This window comes from Hoplias malabaricus, chromosome 11 (assembly GCF_029633855.1).
Source record: "Hoplias malabaricus isolate fHopMal1 chromosome 11, fHopMal1.hap1, whole genome shotgun sequence".
In the NCBI taxonomy this organism is placed as follows: Eukaryota; Metazoa; Chordata; class Actinopteri; order Characiformes; family Erythrinidae; genus Hoplias; species Hoplias malabaricus.
Window position 1 is genome coordinate 4343207 of NC_089810.1, and position 18854 is coordinate 4362060.

Sequence of the window (18854 nt, forward strand, 5' to 3'; positions counted from 1 at the left end):
TTGCGGACGCGTTGCAATTCAAAATGATTAATCCCTTCCTTTAACACACTTCTTAGTGCACACTTCTCCTGCCCCACTCAGAGCAGTTATACCCGTTACTGCCCACACTATGGCCGCGTCCCAATTCAATGTATCTAACACTACACACATGTAAATGCACACTTCCCCAGCGTCATTTCCACTCTGATAGGCCATTTGTTCTCTCACATTGTGGACACTCATACACTATACACTTACACACCAGGATTTACAGCCCTATGACCCTATGGCTTGCTCTGATTAGTGCATTAAAGCGGCTATCTGTAGTCGCATCCCAAACCACACTACACACTTATGAGTGAACACTCGTAGTAAAATAATTATGCTTCACGTTGCGGAGTCAGTGATAGTTAATTATTATTTGATGAATAATGAATTATTTAATTCATTTTGTTAAGCTCCATGGTTGGGAGCCATTAAGTAATATGTAGTGTTTTTACCTGTACAATTTTAGCTTGGACAAGTAGGTCATCTTCACGTTATACAGCAGAATTAGCTAGAATTAATTATTATTAATGAATGATGCTCATTGACCCGCTGTAGGCTTTCTGGTGCATTGCAGACACGGGCCTTGTAGTATTGCAGTTCCTCTTCTCCCATTTGGCCAGAGACACGGTCTTAGATACTGAGACCACTCCCTTGGAGCTGATGGGGTCGTGAAGGTCTCTGTGGGGACTCTCCATCGTCACTGATCTGCTCCTCGTGAGAGACACGTCAATGCAGGTCTCTCCTGGGCCTTTGCTCAGAAAATCATTCTGAGGGAGCATGTGGCCTTCTTCTTTGTCACTGATCCTGATCTTGTCACCACTTTGAGGGTCAGAGGTCTGAGGTCTCTTTCATGCTCTGGAGGTGGCATTGAACTTTTCTGGATTTAAACTATAGCTTTCCTCAACTATAGCTTTTCTACTAGAAATAAATATAACACTTCAGGTTGAAATTTCTGGGCTCTCTTAGCCGAGCTTCCGGACTGGAAGCAGATTCACCCTCCTCCTTCATTCAACCCCTCCTCTTTCCTTCTCTCTCTACATTTTCTTTCCCGGCTCTGGGTTTGCTCTCTTTGGACCCAGCTTGAGTCCATGACTGTTTAAGAGGGAGCCATAAGAGAGTCTGGAAAGCTTCAGAAGAAGCCTGAAGACAGATGAAGTGCTGAACTCTGAACTGAGGGCTCTCCCTTAACTGAGAATTCTCCCTGAACACTAACTAACTGAGTCTAACTGACTGAACTGACTGAAAAAAACTTGCTTCTCCATCTCTTCTTGTCCTTTTCTTCTTGTTTTCTTCTTCCTGTTCTGCGTGAGTTTTTTCACACCACTGATTTTTAACCAGATTTCAGGAAACAGACCTTGAATGTCTGATTGGTCCTCAGGGATTGAGGATTGGAGCATCTCTTGCTCCTGATTGGATGTTTCCTGCACCCAATTTATGACACTTGACAAGACAAGGACTTAAGGAAGGTTCCTGTTGAATGAATATCCAAGAATTCTGAATCATACTTTTACATTATAAAAGATTAGATGTTAACACAGAGTAATATCATTCAGATAAAAACATGTTTTACATAATTATTAACCAAATAACACACAGAGTATGTGGCTACCTTGGTTCCTACATAAGTTCATGTAAAAAGGTGATTTTAAACACATGTAAATTAATTCCACCTGTTTTGATCGTCTAAATGGAGTTCATTTCACACAGTCGTACACATATGGAACTTCTTCACCAGGAACACTTAGAAATTAAGGAATGTGTGATTCCTTTAGTTTTGACAGAAGTGTGAGAGGACATTTACTGAAAGTGGAATATTAGGTGACTCTGTGTGTCTCTTTGCATTCAATAGAGGAGACCTTGTGCCATATAAAGGGCCCTGTAGTGTGCTTTACGACTCTTCTCTGGGTGTTATCTCAAATTCCCATCTAGGCTGGTGTGATGAGAAGAGTGACTGAGAGAGAAAAGAGGTCTTTCAGCAAATGAAGTCCCAAAAAGTCAAATTTCTTCTTAGAAATTAATACACATTCATCATACCATGCTACACCCTTTATAGGCATTTAAAGCAGATATTCAGAATCTACAACACAAAGGCCTTATGACAAGCTCTGATTGGTGCCTTCACTGATTCACACTGTGGTCCTGCCCCAAATCATACACTTACACAACTCAAACTCATTAGTGCACACTTCTTCTGGGTGCCACTGTACCCTCACTGTTAAAGGGGTCATCTGTAATTTGACACTTTCACCTTATTCCAGTCGTTAAGATGTAAACAGTAATGTAGAGGGGTTCTGTGTGAATGGTGCAGTGTAGAGAAATCCAGCAGGAAAACTTTACTGAGGAGGTGATAGGAACCAGGCGTCTGGATGTTTACAGAGTAAATGTAGCTGATTTACAGAACAAACTGAGATACAGTAGTGAACTGACACTTGAGTCACAGTTTACTGTGGGAATGACTTGTTACACTCCAGTAAACCACTGACGCTTTCAGACTGTAATTTACACATTCACCACTTCATAACTTTCGTATTGTATAAGATTTAATACAAGATGAAGGTACCATATGAAAGCTGGGACTGTCCTCTCTCCACTGGAGTGGTGTAATTAACACTAATGAGGAATCTGTCTCAAAAACACCATGTGCTCAATAATAAAAGAAAGAAATATGAAAGAATATGAACATTGTTCATTTGTAGAAATAATATAAAGAATAAATGATGCAGTAAATGAAAGGCCAGGTCTCAGGATTATGAATCGGTGAAGGGTTAAACAGTCAAGTGTTTAGATTTCTATTCACTGGATGAAATATAACCGTTGATTTCTAAATTGAAATAAATATTTTTCACTTGAACTAAAACATGTCTGTGGTTATAGAGGTTGTATAAACCAGGCATCACTGAATTCCTGAGATTCTCCTGAAATTAGCAAGCCCTTATTGTCTGTCTACAATCTTCCTGTCAAATATAATTCACAATATTTATCAGTAATTAAATAAACCTATAAATCCATCCATCCATTATCTGTAACCGCTTATCCAATTTAGGGTCGCGGGGGGTCCAGAGCCTACCTGGAATCATTGGGCGCAAGGCGGGAATACACCCTGGAGGGGACGCCAGTCCTTCACAGGGCAACACAGACATACACACATTCACTCACACCTACGGACACTTTCGAGTCGCCAATCCACCTGCAACGTGTGTTTTTGGACTGTGGGAGGAAACCGGAGCACCCAGAGGAAACCCACGCGGACACGGGGAGAACACACCAACTCCTCACAGACAGTCACCCGGAGTGGGAATCGAACCCACAACCTCCAGGCCCCTGGAGCTGTGTGACTGCGACACTACCTGCTGCACCACCGTGCCGCCCCATAAACCTATAAATGTGGATCTTATTTGGACAGAGCCTCAACCAAAAGTAAATGACATAAATCATGCGATACCTTACATCGGCCACAAGAGGCAGTCTAAGCTTTAATTTAGCGCCTTATTCAAAGTAATGGAGCACTGTTTGACACCATTTTTAACAGTCCTCACTTTATTGTGAAGGATGTCAGCAGCAGGGCCCTGTGTCTATTTCTCCCTGAGAGGGTTCATAAAATCCTTTCCATGGTCCAGGGTTATTTCAACAGGAAAATGCCAGGCTTCTCCACGTGCTCCAACAGCGTGTCTTCATAGACACAGAGTGTGTGAGTGTGAGCGGCCTGTGACTGAGAATAAACTCCATTGATGTGTTTGAGGATAAAAAGGAGTTCTGCAGGAGAGGGAGAGGGTATTTGTAGGTGTGTTTCACACTGGATTACTCCCAGAGGTGATGACAGGGCTGTTTTTAGAAACTGTAGAATCTGCCGTTTCTAACGATGTGTGGATTACACCGATGTGTTCAGACATTCCTGAGTTATAAAGCTGAGAAAACGAGGTGTGCTTTTACCCACAAAATGCAGGACTCAGGGTCGTCTCTGGTGCGTCGACTTCAAGTGAAACTCCAAGGATGGAGTAAAAAGAAATCCACACTCACTGATCACACACTCCACAGATTTATTTCTCTTTATTTAACAAAGTAACTGAGAAGCTCAGACAGAAACTGCACAGTGTTCAGGGCGTAGTCTTCGTCACAGCATTGATTTCAGCTGCTGCTGTGTTTCTTTAATGAAGTGACTCTAACTGAACTGATTCAGTCTGACAGAGCTCTACACTGGGAGCACCTTCAGAGGAGACTCTTCACCGCAAACACCAAAGAACGGCAGAAGACTCTCAGTGAATGTGTGTGTGAAAGTGTGTAAGTGTGTGTTAGTGAGAGGATCAGTGAATGAGAGTTTTCCTCCGTCCCAGTCCAGCTTCACTCTGACCCTCTGCACCTTCTGTGACGCTGAGAGGGCAGTAGATGTCTGTGGTGTTGGCTGAACCCAGTATTTACCATTGAAATACGCCACATACCACACTCCACTCCTGGAGAATATGTTTCCCTTCCTCTGAGCTGACTCTGTCATCACTCCCACAGCCCAGAGTGTATTGTCTCCAACATCAATCTTCCAGCAGTGTGTTCCTGAGTTTAACCCCTCAGAGCCCAGGACACACTCATATTCATGAAATCTCTCTGGAAGATCAGGGAGCTGCTGTCTCTCACTGCGTCTCACACTGGTCAGATCATCAGACACAGTGAGACCAGGATGAGCAGTGTTGGGGTCCAGAGTCACTGGAGCTGGAGACAAACACACACACACACACACACACACACACACACACACACACACACACACAAACACACACAGTATTTACATAAAGTTAAACACACACACACACACACACACACACGGTGAGACTCACTAAATCTGATGATCTTCTGCATCTTCTCCCAGATGGTGAACTTCAGGTTGCTCAGGTGGTTGCTCACATGGAGCAGTGCTCCTGAAAGCCTCTCTGGATCCTGCAGTGTGCACTGAGCTCTGGAAGAACATTCAGGAGTCAGTGCTGCTGTGGCTTTGAGTTCAGGACCACAGAAAAGAGAGAGACAGGAGACACAGCACTCACCTCTCCAGAGTGGACTTGTACTTCTGTAAAACAATGAGGCCAGTGTGGGTCACTGTGGTCATTTTAATCAGAAAGAAATAGAGAATAACGTCTGTGGACAAACCCTGACTAAAGTGTCCTCACCTGTAAGAAGGAGACGTCCTCAGCGCTCATCTGCTCTTCTACGGCTCTGACCGTGTCTGAAAGGGACGAGATCTCTCTGCTGATCTTCTCGATCTTCTCCTTCATCCTCTGACTCTTCTGCTCCTCTTCCTCCCTCAGTGCAGCGATCCTGGCTGCCTCTTCATCTCGGAGAAACTGGTGGAGCTCCTCAAACTCCTCCTTAATCTGCCTCTCTGTGAGCCGAGCCTGAGTCTGGAGTCAAGGAGGAGATGGAGTGAGAGAGGATTGATGATGTGATGATGTTGACCATTGTAATCTCTGTAGTGTTTGATTCTCACCTTTATATGTTCTGCAGTCTGATCCCAGTTCAGTTTACACTTTTTAAACAGATCCAGTTTCTCCTGCAGGGGCTTCAGAGCAGACTTGAGCTCCTCCTGAAACAAATCAACACACACTGGATAAAGACTGTGTTAATATTTCTCCATCAACAGGAATCAGTCGCTGTGAGACAGTGTTCACTGTGTGTTATTTTATCTCCAGATGATTTAAACAGACATTCTGTGATCAAATCTCATTGATCAGAGTGATCAGCCCTTATTGATCAGAGCTGTGTAAATAAGAGCTCATATCTGACCACACTGATTTACACTGATTCTAAAAGTGTGTTCAGTCATTGGTCACTTTTAAGAACAAGGGCCATCATCCACAGAAAAGGGTGTGATATTAGTAGCTGTAAATTTACTGAAAGTCACTGTAAAGAAAACTCCTGACTCCATCTTCATAGTCTCTGCAGAACTGGAGCGGTAGAACCGCTAAAGCACAACATTCCTAAGATGTATTTGTTGGTTACAGCGTGTGAAGGAGAATGTGCCCTTACTCTCTTCCTGTTTAAACTCCTCAGGCTTTGGGTTCATATTTCAAATGGAAATAATCTGAATATAATCTGAACAGCACAATGTACCCCACTGTGTTATATCTACTACACTGTAATAACAGCTCTCTCACAGAAATAGATCTTCAGGTGGACTCATGAACTTCATGGTGTAGTAATAAAGAGAAGTGAGCAATAAAACACAAGAGAGAGTGATAGACACAAGGGCACAGGCAGAGTGTTGAAGATCAGTCACCGGCGCCAGTATCTTATGTTACAGCATGATCCTACTGCGATTACACCACAGTTCTGTTCTCACTGTTTACTGTTAGGTTTAAGATGAAGGAAAATACAATAGTTTTTAATCAACATTCTGCAAAGTAAAAGAGTTCCTGCTCAGCTTTTGAAAGAGAGCAGTGGGGAAACGTAAAAAAGCCACTCCCTGTTTTTATTTCTATGTGATTTTCTCGTTTCCAAATCAGAAAGGTTCCCTGCACACTAGCGCTGGGCGTATGATCAAAACTCTATATCACAGTATGATTCAATATTATATCGGTGTCACGGTATTTGACGTGTTTTCCCCTGTTCATGACGTGTTAACCTCATTGATTGTGAGAGGAATTTCTGCAGTAGAGTGGTTAAGAGCACCCTACTCCACCGTCATGAGAATTGTACATTGTACAAAATAAACATTTCCACATTAGTTTTACATGTAATACAGGTTTGTACGGCCCCACAGTCATCATCAGTTTTCAGAGGGTGGCACTAAATTAGTGAAGGATCCTGTGGCAGGAGAGTTACAGTGAAAATGTAGAACCTTTTATTGAACACATTTTTCAGACTACTTCAAAACTATAGGCTAATGTTCACAACTTCTGTAACCAGCTTCACTCTGTTAATGTTATCAACCTCTCACCAGTTTATTGTTGTTTTATAAACTTTACCTTCATTAATTTACAACATTTTTAAACAAATAAGAGGTATTTAGATATAAAGTAGCCAGGGCTTGTCAATGGTTGTATTGCACTGAAGAAGTCCCAAATATATTCATTAAATAACAATATTTAAACAAATAAATAATAACAATAATCATAAATAGCAACAATGTACAACTCCCAGGATTAACACCACTACTGATACTTCAGCTCCACAGCAGTAAGTAAGTGTTTGTTTGGTCCACGTCTGATCTTTTAAACCCAAAGCACCTCCAGACAACAGACACGGCTCCTTTTTTCTGTAAAAGTTCTTCTGGGTCATTATCTACTGCTTCAACGTCTGGTACAACTTCTGGTTCAGAATTTCCCCTGTCCTTTTCACCGCGATCAACAACTGCACTAACACTAGCGCTCTGTTCCATAGGTGTTTAGTGGTGCAGCAATGAAAAACGTCCCCTGTGAAACATTTTACCACCGCGCTGTGTTCTGGACATGGTTAGGCTTTTTAAAGAGGTGTGGCCTCTGTATGAAACATTCATATCATAACAAAAATAAAAATGGTTTTCAGTGTGAACCAGTGTACCGCCCAGCACAGCTACACACTCACTCTCCTCTGTGCTCTTTCTTGAGCTCCACACGTTGATGGATGTTGTCATGGTTTGTGTTCAAGTAGCTACTATTCTTTGGTACCAGGTGGGAACAGATAATTCTGGTTCTGAAACCTGTGCATTTTGATTGTGATGCTCAGAACCTCTTAAAATGAGGAGTGTGAACTTGAACCCAGTGAGTTACAGGTTGGTGGAAAAGGGCGATCAGACACCCCCCCCCCCCCCCCCACCACCACCACCTCTTTATAGTAAACAGAAAGTAATAATAATCTGTCCTCAGAAGTGTGGAATAATCACAGTAAAACACTAGGGGTTTGTGCTGTTACATGAGACATTGGCTCTGGTGAGTGATATTCACCTCAGGGCTATGGCCACAGTGCACCAGCTTCAATATCTCACATTATAGCACTCCCTCTCATGTGTTGTTTAATAACACACTCTTATGAACAATAACCTGACTTTTCATCTTCAAATCCATTCATATACACAGTGTGTTTACCTTGCAGTCTGTAACAGCTTCATCCACGGGGCAGAGCTTGTGGTTGGTGTGTTTTCTGGATTTTTCACACACCACACACACCGGCTGCTGATCGTCCAGACAGAAGAGTTTGAGTTTCTCACTGTGCAGACTGCAGAGTGTTTCAGACCCTGCTGAAGCTCTCTGACTTCTCTCTTGTAAATAACTCTCACACAGGTTCTTTAAAGCCAGGTTTAAAGGATTCTCCATTGAAGATCTTCTTCTACAAACTGGACACTCTCTGGATCCTTTGGTTTCCCAGAACCTCTGCAGACAGACTTTACACACACTGTGACTACAGCGCAGAAGAACAGGATCCTTGAAGATATCACAGCACACAGGACACGAGAAATCCTCCTCTGAGAAAGGTTTGGAAGCCATTTTCTTCAGCTGTGGTTCCTTCAGTCAGAACTCTCACTCTTTCACTTTCAGTTCAGTGGAAATAACCCCACTCTGTGTTCAGATGAGTTTGAGGTTAAACAGGAGTCTTTCCAGCTGCAGTTAGTCACCAGTTTGTTTCAGAACTGAAAATGTGCCTCAGAATTCTCCATAAATCTCTTTATAAAACTAGACTCACCTGAGCACAGTGCAGTCTGTCTGTACAGGACGGGAGACGCCTCACACTCAGCACTTCCTTAGTAGGAGGAGCTTTACACAAGGAAGATCATTGCTCACATTCCTCTCACACTGCAACAAGTAATCAACCACATTGAATAATAGTATAATAATTGATTATAGAAATATTTAGCAGGGAATTGATTGATTACTGTTTTGTCTTATTGTTTGTTCCATAGAAACACTGAAATGTTCAGTCTGTCTGTCACTCTGGACCTGTGCAGCTGTTATAACCTGGTTCTCCAAAGGTGGAAGGAGTAAACAGACAGAGACTGAGGCTGGTACTAACATCACTACTGTGGGCTTTCAGTGACATTGTTGGGGGCAAGACGACAATCCCCCTCTAGATATTAATCTCTACTAACTGTAACCCTAAAACAGGCAGCGTGCACCAGGAGATACAACACATTTAACCCTTTAACCCTGTAGGAGACATTACTGAATGTTTTTAACCAAATATTCTATCATTTATCAACTGTAATTATACAAAGGATCAGATGTAAAATATGAGATGCTAATTCATTAGAGTTTCACATAGGGCCCACCCCACACTCTTCCTACCTGCAACCACAACATTCCTGTTATCATCAATTGTCCTGTTGAACATTTAAATCCTACTCCTAACCACTAGGTTTGCTGTGTCCGTTTATGGTCCGATCAGCAACCAGCTACAACTAACACCTCACTGATAACAAGCTGTTTACCCTGTCTGCAAACTGCAGTGGATCTAAGTGTCTCTCTGTCTTTGCTTCTATTTCTCTCTTAATAAATCACTCAAAAGCTTTCATCACTAAAGATGTTAAAGCCACAGGTCTAAAATCACCAAAGTCTGAAGGCTTAGGCACCTTAGGTAGTGGAATACTTATTGATTGCTTCCTTAAACTAGGCACACATTGTAATATCAAGGACTGCTTAAAAATATTTTAAAAATTCCTTTACACAGAAACGTAACAATTTACCCCCAATTTTATCTGGACCTGAACTCTTTCTTATTTTAGTCTGTTGGAACACCCTTTCTACACTTGACACATTAAAAACACTTGACCTTCCGCTCTAAATGTAATTTTCTGCTCCTCTGTCTCATCTTTGAGATCCTCGTCTACAAATCTTAAATAAAACCTATTAAAATCATTAGCCAACTCTCGATCACTTGTACCACTATCCAGTAAAATACGTCTTCCTGCTTTACCAACAACACCCGCCATCATGTTCAAACCCTTCCACATAGATACTATATTATTCTTTTGCAATTCCATTTCTATTCTATCCTTATACCTTCTTTTAGCAACTCTAATTTCTCTCTGTACCAGTTTACACATCTCGATTTGTTCTAATCTCGTTCCCTGTTTAAAGGCTAAATACTTTTTGTTCATAAGAGCTCACAACTCTTTTGTAATCTATGGCTTATTGTTAGGATATACTCTTATTTGTTTCACTGGTAGAACACTTTCTTCACAAAAAGCCACGTAATCACTAACCACTTCTGTCAGCTCATTAATATCCTTAAATGAATCTAAAAACACATCCCAATCTGTACATGAGAAACCACCTTTCAACACCACGCATCCTTAATTGAACCATAACACAAGTCCAATGTCCTCTGTCTACGAGTAGGACACGTAACACACAGATAAAAAGTCTTTAATTTGGGCTTTAATGAAATATTATTAAAATCCCCCAAAATAAAATTAGGAGCCTCAGGAGATATTGACTGCAACTTCTGTACTACCCTCTAAATTACATCAGTTGCTACATTACCAACAGCTTTAGGATGGACGTAAACAACTGTTAAAAAGATTATGGAAATTCTCTTGGCAAATACATTGGACGCAGTGAAACATAACAGTTCAATGTCCTTAGTGCAAATGCGTTCTCTCACTAGTATAGTTTTACACCACCGCCGGTTTATATAGAGACAAACTCCGCCCCCTTGCTTCTTCCCAGTGGATTCACAGTCTCTGTCAAAGCGAATCGGTTCACTGAATCCCACTATTGACAAATCAGAGTCTGAGTCTCTTTCAGTCAGCTATGTTTCTGAAAAGGCCAACACACAGGCGTCCCAAAAAATGCACATTGGCACGCAATTCATAGATTTTATTCCATAATGACTGAACATTGGCCAGAAGGATCGACGGTAGGGCAAATCGTGTAGTCCGTGTCCACTTTTTCAGTCTCTCACGTAACCCTCCCTGCTTCCCTCGCTCCCTCTGCTTCTTTGGTGAAAAACTTGCTGGTTTTCCCACAGTCTCGGCAACATAATACACTGTGGCACACTGTGGTCCTGAACACCAGTCGGTGAGTTTAGCCCCAGAAAAAACTCCCGGCTGTATTGCAGCCGAACTGGCTTGCTCAGCTGTTCATGGTTCAGAAGACCCACTGCCACCAGAATCAAGCATAGAATCACCAAAAGAACGCAGTGCAATCCGTAAATAGTTCAATCAATATCACGTTAAGTTCCTCCATTTAAATACTGTTCCGTTCCAATAAAAAATGAACAAAGCTTAAAAAAGTTTGCCACAAGACATGCCAGCACACAGCCAGCTCTCTCTCACACACACACACACACACCTGCTGCCAGTCACATCATGAGCAGCGCCCCCAAACTAAACTCTTGTAGGTCGGATGGTTTGGTTCACTTCACCTATCACAGCTTTGTAAACCTGCTCAGAGTTCATCATCAGCACCAGTGGCACATGGTTTATTCACCTAGTATTAACTATATAAATATTAATTATTTTTTTTAGTAAGAATAATGACATAGTCCTATAAAAAATCATTATGACTATTGTCTTAATATTCTGATGAAGAATAAAATGGTCTAACAGTGTTCATGGTGTTAATCAACAACTTAATACTGTGTATTTCTTGAGGAACATTTCTAGATTAGAGGTAGACATTTGGCAAATGTGTTAAAAACAACTCTGACAGTTAACCAGTGTCTCAATATCAGGTGAGTAAATCAAGATATATTTTATATTATCAATGATAAAATGTCCTGTAAAAAATCCCTGAGCACATTATTTATTAATACTTGGAATACAGAGGGGGCGTTAGTGAAGCCAAAGGGCATCACTCTATACTTATAGTCTTCCATTCATTTCTCTTTTTAATTCTAACCAAGCTGTAGGGAGTTTGGTCTAATTTAGTGAATATTGTGGCTCATTTTAATTACTCTATGAGTTCATTGTGCAGAAAGCTGGCCTCCATTTGAATGGGTTGTTATTGTGTGACTAATCTGTTTTTCCACTGGATCACCATCTAGAGCTGAAACACTCACTGGGATGCATTTAGCATTTAGCAGATGCTCTTATCCAGAGCGACTCACAAAAGTACTTAGTCTTCAAACAGAACGTTTATCCTAGCTAGTACAAATAGGTTCCAGTTCAATCTCCTTTGAGCTTGAGGACTGCCAGTAAAGGGCCAGTGCTGATACCTATAAAGAACTAAACATAGTAAGTGCAATACACAGCATCTAGTCAGGGCTTGTAGCCTCTGGAGTATTCTCCTCAAAATGAAGTTTCCTTCAAATGCAGAATCAATTAAGACTGAAAGAGACAGAAACATGGTGGTGGGATACTTGTATTGGTATCAGCACTGATTTATGAGTCATATGGCCTGCCATATTATGCACAGCATTAGTGCATGGATCTCTTTCCAGGTGCTTTTACCCAAAAACAGCCTGATTGCCTTGTGACAAATGGACCAGTTCTGAATGTGATTTCCTGACTCCCTGTAGTAGAGGCTAAGAAACCTTTTTTGCCTCCTTTGCTGCTCTGTCAGAAAAAAAAACGAAATGAATCACACCTCATTGTTTCTGTCTCTTCCTCAGATGTCCCAATAACTGTGAGAATTAGTCTTGAGCAACAATGTAGAGAGTGACTGTGCAATAAATTATCGATGCAGATAACTAGGTTTATTAAAGCTTCAGGTCCGAGATCTTCATCTTTACAAGCCAAATTAGACACAATATCACCTTTATGAAATGCTACTATGAGCGCAGGTTCATTCCAGCTACCTTCAGCAGCCAGAGTGGGAAATTCCAGGCCATAGTCTATTATGGCACATTTTTTCTTGCCTAATTTGTCTTAAATCATCAAATCAAATCAAATTTATTTGTATAGCGCTTTTTACAGCTGATGTTGTCACAAAGCAGCTTCACAGAATTCCAGTAAAGACAAAGTTCTGACATGAAATGTAAAAATGTAAAGAATGTAAAAATCCCCCAGGTGACAGAGGCCGGGGGCGACAGTGGAAATTAAACACTCCCTCAGAGCTGAGGAAGAAACCTTGGGAGGAACCAAGGCTCACACTGGGGACCTACCCTCCTCTGGTCAATCTACTGATAATAATCAAGGACCCTGGCTGAAGCATTTTGAACTAGTGGTCGTTTACTTAAATCTCTGCTGGTGCGTCCTGACAGTAGTGTGTTACAATAGTCAAGCCTTGAAGTAATAAAGGCATGTTTCTGTGTCCTGCAGGGAGAAGGCATTCCTAATCATGGCAATGTTGTGAAGATGTAAACAAGCTGTCCTAGTGATTACTGCCTATGTGTTGATTGAATAATAAATCCAAGTCAATTACGACACAAATATTTTTTGCTGCTGAACCATGTTTAACTGGAAAGTCAGCGAGATTTAAGATTAAATTCATTCATTCATGCATTATCTATAACCAATTATCCAGTTCAGGGTCACGGTGGGTCCAGAGCCTACCTGGAATCATTGGGTGCAAGGCAGGAATACACCCTGGAGGGGGCGCCAGTACTTCACAGGGCTTAAAATTAAATATGATTATTTATTTCTTGCCAATTTTGGATCCAGAAATAGGACCTATGTTTTGTTTCTGTTTAGAAGGAGGAAGGTACGCAACATCCAGCCTTTCACGTCTTTTATACAGTCCTCTATTTTCTTTAATCTGTGTTTCTTACTGGGCTAGGGCTAGGGTATGTTTAGGGTGAACAGTTAACCACAGTTTCTGCCCCGAGAAGAATGTTAAAAAATGGTAGTGTATTTTCAGAAATTGGACATAAGTCATGTTTTTAATGTGTGACCACACAGCTGTGGACCATTCAAATGCTCTATCACTCTATCAGTCTACGGATTACAACCTCAGCTGGAAGGAAAGGAGTGTCGGGAAGAGAAGGAGAAAACAACAAACAAACAAAGATAACATATAGCTAAAAAACTAACTTACCTACCAAACAAAAGAGAACCAAAATACAGGAAACAATAACTCCCTAACTAAAGCAAACAGGGAGTAAACAAACAGTAAACAAAACAAAGCCTTTTTATCTCCATAGAGGATTCATACAAAACAGTAAACTAACCCACAATATCAAGATAGCATCCACCCCAACTGCACAAACACAGTTTATCACCAGCTGAGCTGAAACATATAGAAACAACTATAGGAACAAATAACCTTGAAACAAACAAACTGAGAACCAGGAACACACAGTGGCCATGTTGGAAACAAAGCACCATAACATTTGAGATAAAATACTAATGGTTTATGGTGTGTGTAGACAACTACAGGCAGAATGTTAGAACCTAACTAAACTTTGAAATGTTACAAAGCCAGTAAAAGAGCTAAGGCCTCTTTTTGATTGCACTATAACAGTCTGGATATGTGTTAAATTATTTAAAAAGTTGCTCAAATGATCAACACCTTGACAATCTTCTGGCAGGAAAACAGCCCCAGCTCCAGATGCACTTGCATTAGCCTCTAGTTTGAAGCGCTTTGAAAAGTCAGGAGCCTTTAGGGCCAGAGAACTACAAAGAAGAGACTTAAAAGAAGTAAAAGCATAATAACATTGTTTAGTCCAAACCATTGTTTGTAGTGGAGTTGGTGATATTTAATTTTTTATTTGATTAATAATTAATTATTTAATTCATTTTGTTAAGCTCCTTTAAGAGCCTTTAAATAATATGTAGTGTTTTTACCTGTATGATTTTAGCTTGGACAAGTAAGACTTTACATATAATACAGCATAATTAGCGAGAATTAATTATTATAAATGAATTACGCTCATTGAATCAGAGTCTTTTATGCCTGTAATTCCCCCACCATGATTACCAGGGCGCCCTTTGTAGCTCTCATTTGTTCGCTTTTTTACATATCAATCCCCTTTCTCGATGCATTCTGTGCATCCCCCTCTACCCAGTTGGTTTTGGTTATCTCCTCTCTGTGGCCCGGAGACAAAAGGAGTTGATTGAACGGAAGGTGTCGATATGCTGTTATTTGAAACACATAAGTCTGCTGTTCACACAGAGAACTGAGGAATAAACCTTTCTTTTACACAAGCATACATGGTTATTGCTGAATCATTTCAATAAACAAATTCCATCACAACTGGCTGTAGGTTCTTGGCTGTGAAATGGAATCTGACCTAAAAGTAATAATTCTGTACAAGAAAGGTGCACACACACAAATAAATAACCAATTTCTGGAGCATTGCAGACACAGGCCTTGTAGCATTGCAGCAGCAATCTTCTCCCATTTCAATACGGTCTTAGATATAGAGACCACTCCCTCTGAGCTGGTGGCATTCTGAAGGTCTCTGTGGGGATTCTCCATCATCACTGATCTGCGTCTTGTGAGAGACACATCAATGCAGTTCTCTCCTGGGCCTTTGCTCAGAAGATAATTCTGATGGAACATGTGGCCTTCTTCTTTGTCACTGATCCTGAAGCTCTTGTCACTACTTTGAGGGTCAGAGGTCTGAGGTCTCTTTCATGCTCTGGACGTGGCATTGAGCTTTTCTGGATTTAAACTATAGCTTTCCTTAACTATAGCTTTTCTACTAGAAATAAATATAACACTTCAGGTTGGAATTTCTGGGCTCTCTTAGCTGAGCTTCCGGGCTGGAAGCAGATTCACCCTTCTCCTTCATTCAACCTCTCCTCTTTCCTTCTCTCTCTACATTTTCTTTTTATGTTCTGGGTTTGCTCTCTCTGGACCCTGCTTGAGTCCAAGACTGTTTAAGAGAGAGCCATAAAAGAGTCTGGAAAGCTTCAGAAGAAGCCTGAAGAGAGATGAAGAGCTGGACTCTGAACTGAGGGCTCTTCTTTAACTGAGAATTCTCCCTGAAATCTAACTAACTGAAAAAAACTTGCACCTACATTTCTTCTTGTTCTTTTCTTCTTGTTTTTTTCTTCCTGTTCTGCGTGAGTTTTTTCACACCACTGGTTTTTAACCAGATTTTAGGAAACCCACCTTGAATGCCTGATTGGAGCATCTCTTGCTCCTGATTGGATGTTTCCTGCACCCAATTTATGACACTTGACAAGACAAAGACTCAAGGAAGGTTCCTGTTGAATGAATACTCAAGAATTCAGATAAACAACATGTTTTGCATAATTATTAACCAAATAACACACAGAGTATGTGGCTACCTTGGTTCCTACATAAGTTCATATAAAAAGGTGATTTTAAACACATGTAAATTAATTCCACCTGTTTTGATCGTCTAAATGGAGTTCATTTCACACAGTCGTACACATATGGAACTTGTTCACCAGGAAAACTTAGAAATTAAGGAATGTGTGATTCCTTTAGTTTTGACAGAAGTGTGAGAGGACATTTACTGAAAGTGGAATATTAGGTGACTCTGTGTGTCTCTTTGCATTCAATAGAGGAGACCTTGTGCCATATAAAGGGCTCTGTAGTGTGCTTTACGACTCTTCTCTGGGTGTTATCTCAAATTCCCATCTAGGCTGGTGTGATGAGAAGAGTGACTGAGAGTGAAAAGAGGTCTTTTAGCAAATTAAATCCCAAAAAGTCAAATTTCTTTTTAGAAATTAATACACATTCATCATACCATGCTACACCCTTTATAGGAATTTAAAGCAGATATTCAGAATCTACAACACAAAGGCCTTATGACAAGCTCTGATTGGTGCCTTCACTGATTCACACTGTGGTCCTGCCCCAAATCATACACTTACACAACTCAAACTCATTAGTGCACACTTCTTCTGGGTGCCACTGTTCCCTCACTGTTAAAGGGGTCATCTGTAATTTGACACTTTCACCTTATTCCAGTCGTTAAGATGTAAACAGCAAAGGGAGAGGGGCTCTGTGTGAATGGTGCAGTGTAGAGAAATCCAGCAGGAATTCTTTACTGAGGAGGTGATAGGAACCAGGCGTCTGGATGTTTACAGAGTAAATGTAGCTGATTTACAGAACAAACTGAGATACAGTAGTGAACTGACACTTGAGTCACAGTTTACTGTGGGAATGACTTGTTACACTCCAGTAAACCACTGACGCTTTCAGACTGTAATTTACACATTCATCACTTCATAACTTTCATATTGTATAAGATTTAACACAAGATGAAGGTACCATATGAAAGCTGGGACTGTCCTCTTATATACAGCGGTGTAAAGGTGAGCAGGGAAAGAATCTAAACTCCTGCTGTGTTGTGCTGTTCTCACCCCTTCATTCACTGCACTGTAAAAATGTTGGCCCCCACTTTGTTTGTTTTGCCTTTCCCAAGAGACAGTGACCACCCACAAAGATTTGTGTGATGGCTGATTCCACTACTCATTCCATATATGTCAAAGTCCATATAGTCCTCCACAGAGAAAAACACATCCTTTTGTTTGTAGACAGCCCTGGCTCTGGAATTGGGGACAGAAACTAAGGCTTTTGGCCCTAAGTAGCTCAGGCTTTTTCTCTGTGTGTCACTGGCTGAGCCACAAAAAACGGCATCTGGAGGCACTTGAAGAGTGGAGAGACTCTGAATATTGAAAAGCATGAAAAGAGACGAGGATGTTGCTCTATTACTGCTTCATATGTGGTTAAGTGCTGCAGAAAACCTCCAGCATTAAACTCTTTTTTCTTCTGCTCCATGTGTAACTTCATGAGCTCTGCTGTCCTGCTGAGTGCCTCCTCTCCCCCGCTGGTGTGTGGTGTGATGGTGGACTGTGAAAGCCAGCTCTCACTGGTGCTTCTCTTTCTCTTCTCTTCAGGTAAATCCCTGCTTCACTCGCTACTGTGTGGTGAGCTGGCGGACTGGGAGAGCAGACATGAGACATGAGTGTAGCTTCTTAATCAGATTTCAATTTCAACCTTACATGGTGCTTTAAATTAAACATATTCCATTGCTGTATGTTTTTCCACATCCTCTAAGTAAGAGTTCACAATCCTTTGGGGATGTTTATCAAAATTCTATGAACAGAATTCAGACTTTTCAAAACACTTTCAAACTGAACGTAACTGTGATGTGGGAGCAAACCTGGAATGAGATGAAAAGATCAAACCAGGATGTTAAATTGTTTATGAATCGTAATTTTAAAAATTGTAAACACACGGGTGAGGAGAGGGCCCTGACAGGTAGTTGGTGTAGCGTTGGTTCATTAATCCTTGAAAGTTTTTATTAAAAAATTATTTTTCTTCGTCAGCTCCTGATTTGTTCCGTAATACACGTACCCAAGCACATTTAGATAAAATACCTATACAAGTTAACATACATTTCATATTCTCATTATTCTCTGATAAACTAGTCATATCACTAAATCATTGCTCATCCATGTTTTTCACAAAAACAGGCAAATTCCACAGAAACAGGTTTATGGAGAGTGTATGCATCCTGGGCTGCTAATGAAGTTTTAATTTCATCATCGTTTACCCGTTTACCAATTTTCTCAACAATAGCTCTTTGCAAACTCTCAACCCCTCCGTAAGACCCTGGGTCTGAGGGCGTGTAATAGATGTGCCTCATTAACTGCTTCGTCATTTTTGTAATAATGAGTCAAATATGTGTGAATTCAATAGTTTATTGATTTATATTCAGAAACCTTGGGACCTAAAATAAAAGTGTTAGATAAATAATATACTTAGTTTAATAATTAAACAAAACACCACAGAGTCAAAAGTTTTATTTTTCAAAACACACATGAATTAAATTTATATTAATACTTTTCAAAAATCACACATTGTTTAAGACACAAGAAATAACTTTATTATTAGTTTTCAAAAAATCACCCACATTTGGTTAAATATTTTTAAACGAATAAAAATCTTAATTTTCAAAAAAAATCACAAACATTCGGTTACATTTTTTAAAAGAATAAATAAAATAAAATAAAATAAAAATACATACATAAAATAAATGTATAATTAATTAGTTTGAAAAAGTTCTGA

The 18854-nt window shown here is 40.5% G+C and overlaps 1 protein-coding gene across 1 annotated transcript; it reads right to left on the minus strand.

Annotated features, from left to right (window-relative positions):
- Positions 1–3480: 3480 nt before the first annotated feature.
- Positions 3481–8704, minus strand: LOC136709189 (E3 ubiquitin-protein ligase TRIM39-like). The gene is made up of 6 exons (XM_066684254.1): positions 8073–8704; positions 5498–5593; positions 5181–5411; positions 5058–5080; positions 4854–4972; positions 3481–4728 (listed from the first exon to the last, which is right to left on the minus strand). The coding sequence occupies exons 1-6, from the start codon at positions 8469–8471 to the stop codon at positions 4217–4219; spliced, it is 1380 nt and encodes a 459-aa protein (XP_066540351.1). The 5' UTR covers positions 8472–8704; the 3' UTR covers positions 3481–4216.
- Positions 8705–18854: the final 10150 nt, after the last annotated feature.

Coding starts and splice junctions, on each gene's coding strand:
- LOC136709189 (XM_066684254.1), bottom strand. CDS start 8,471: ATGGCTTCCAAACCTTTCTCAGAGGAGGATTTCTCGTGTCCTGTGTGC. Junction 5,081..5,180: donor AGGACGTCTCCTTCTTACAG/GTGAGGACACTT, acceptor ATTGTTTTACAG/AAGTACAAGTCCACTCTGGA. Junction 4,729..4,853: donor GCAGAAGATCATCAGATTTA/GTGAGTCTCACC, acceptor GTTTGTCTCCAG/CTCCAGTGACTCTGGACCCC.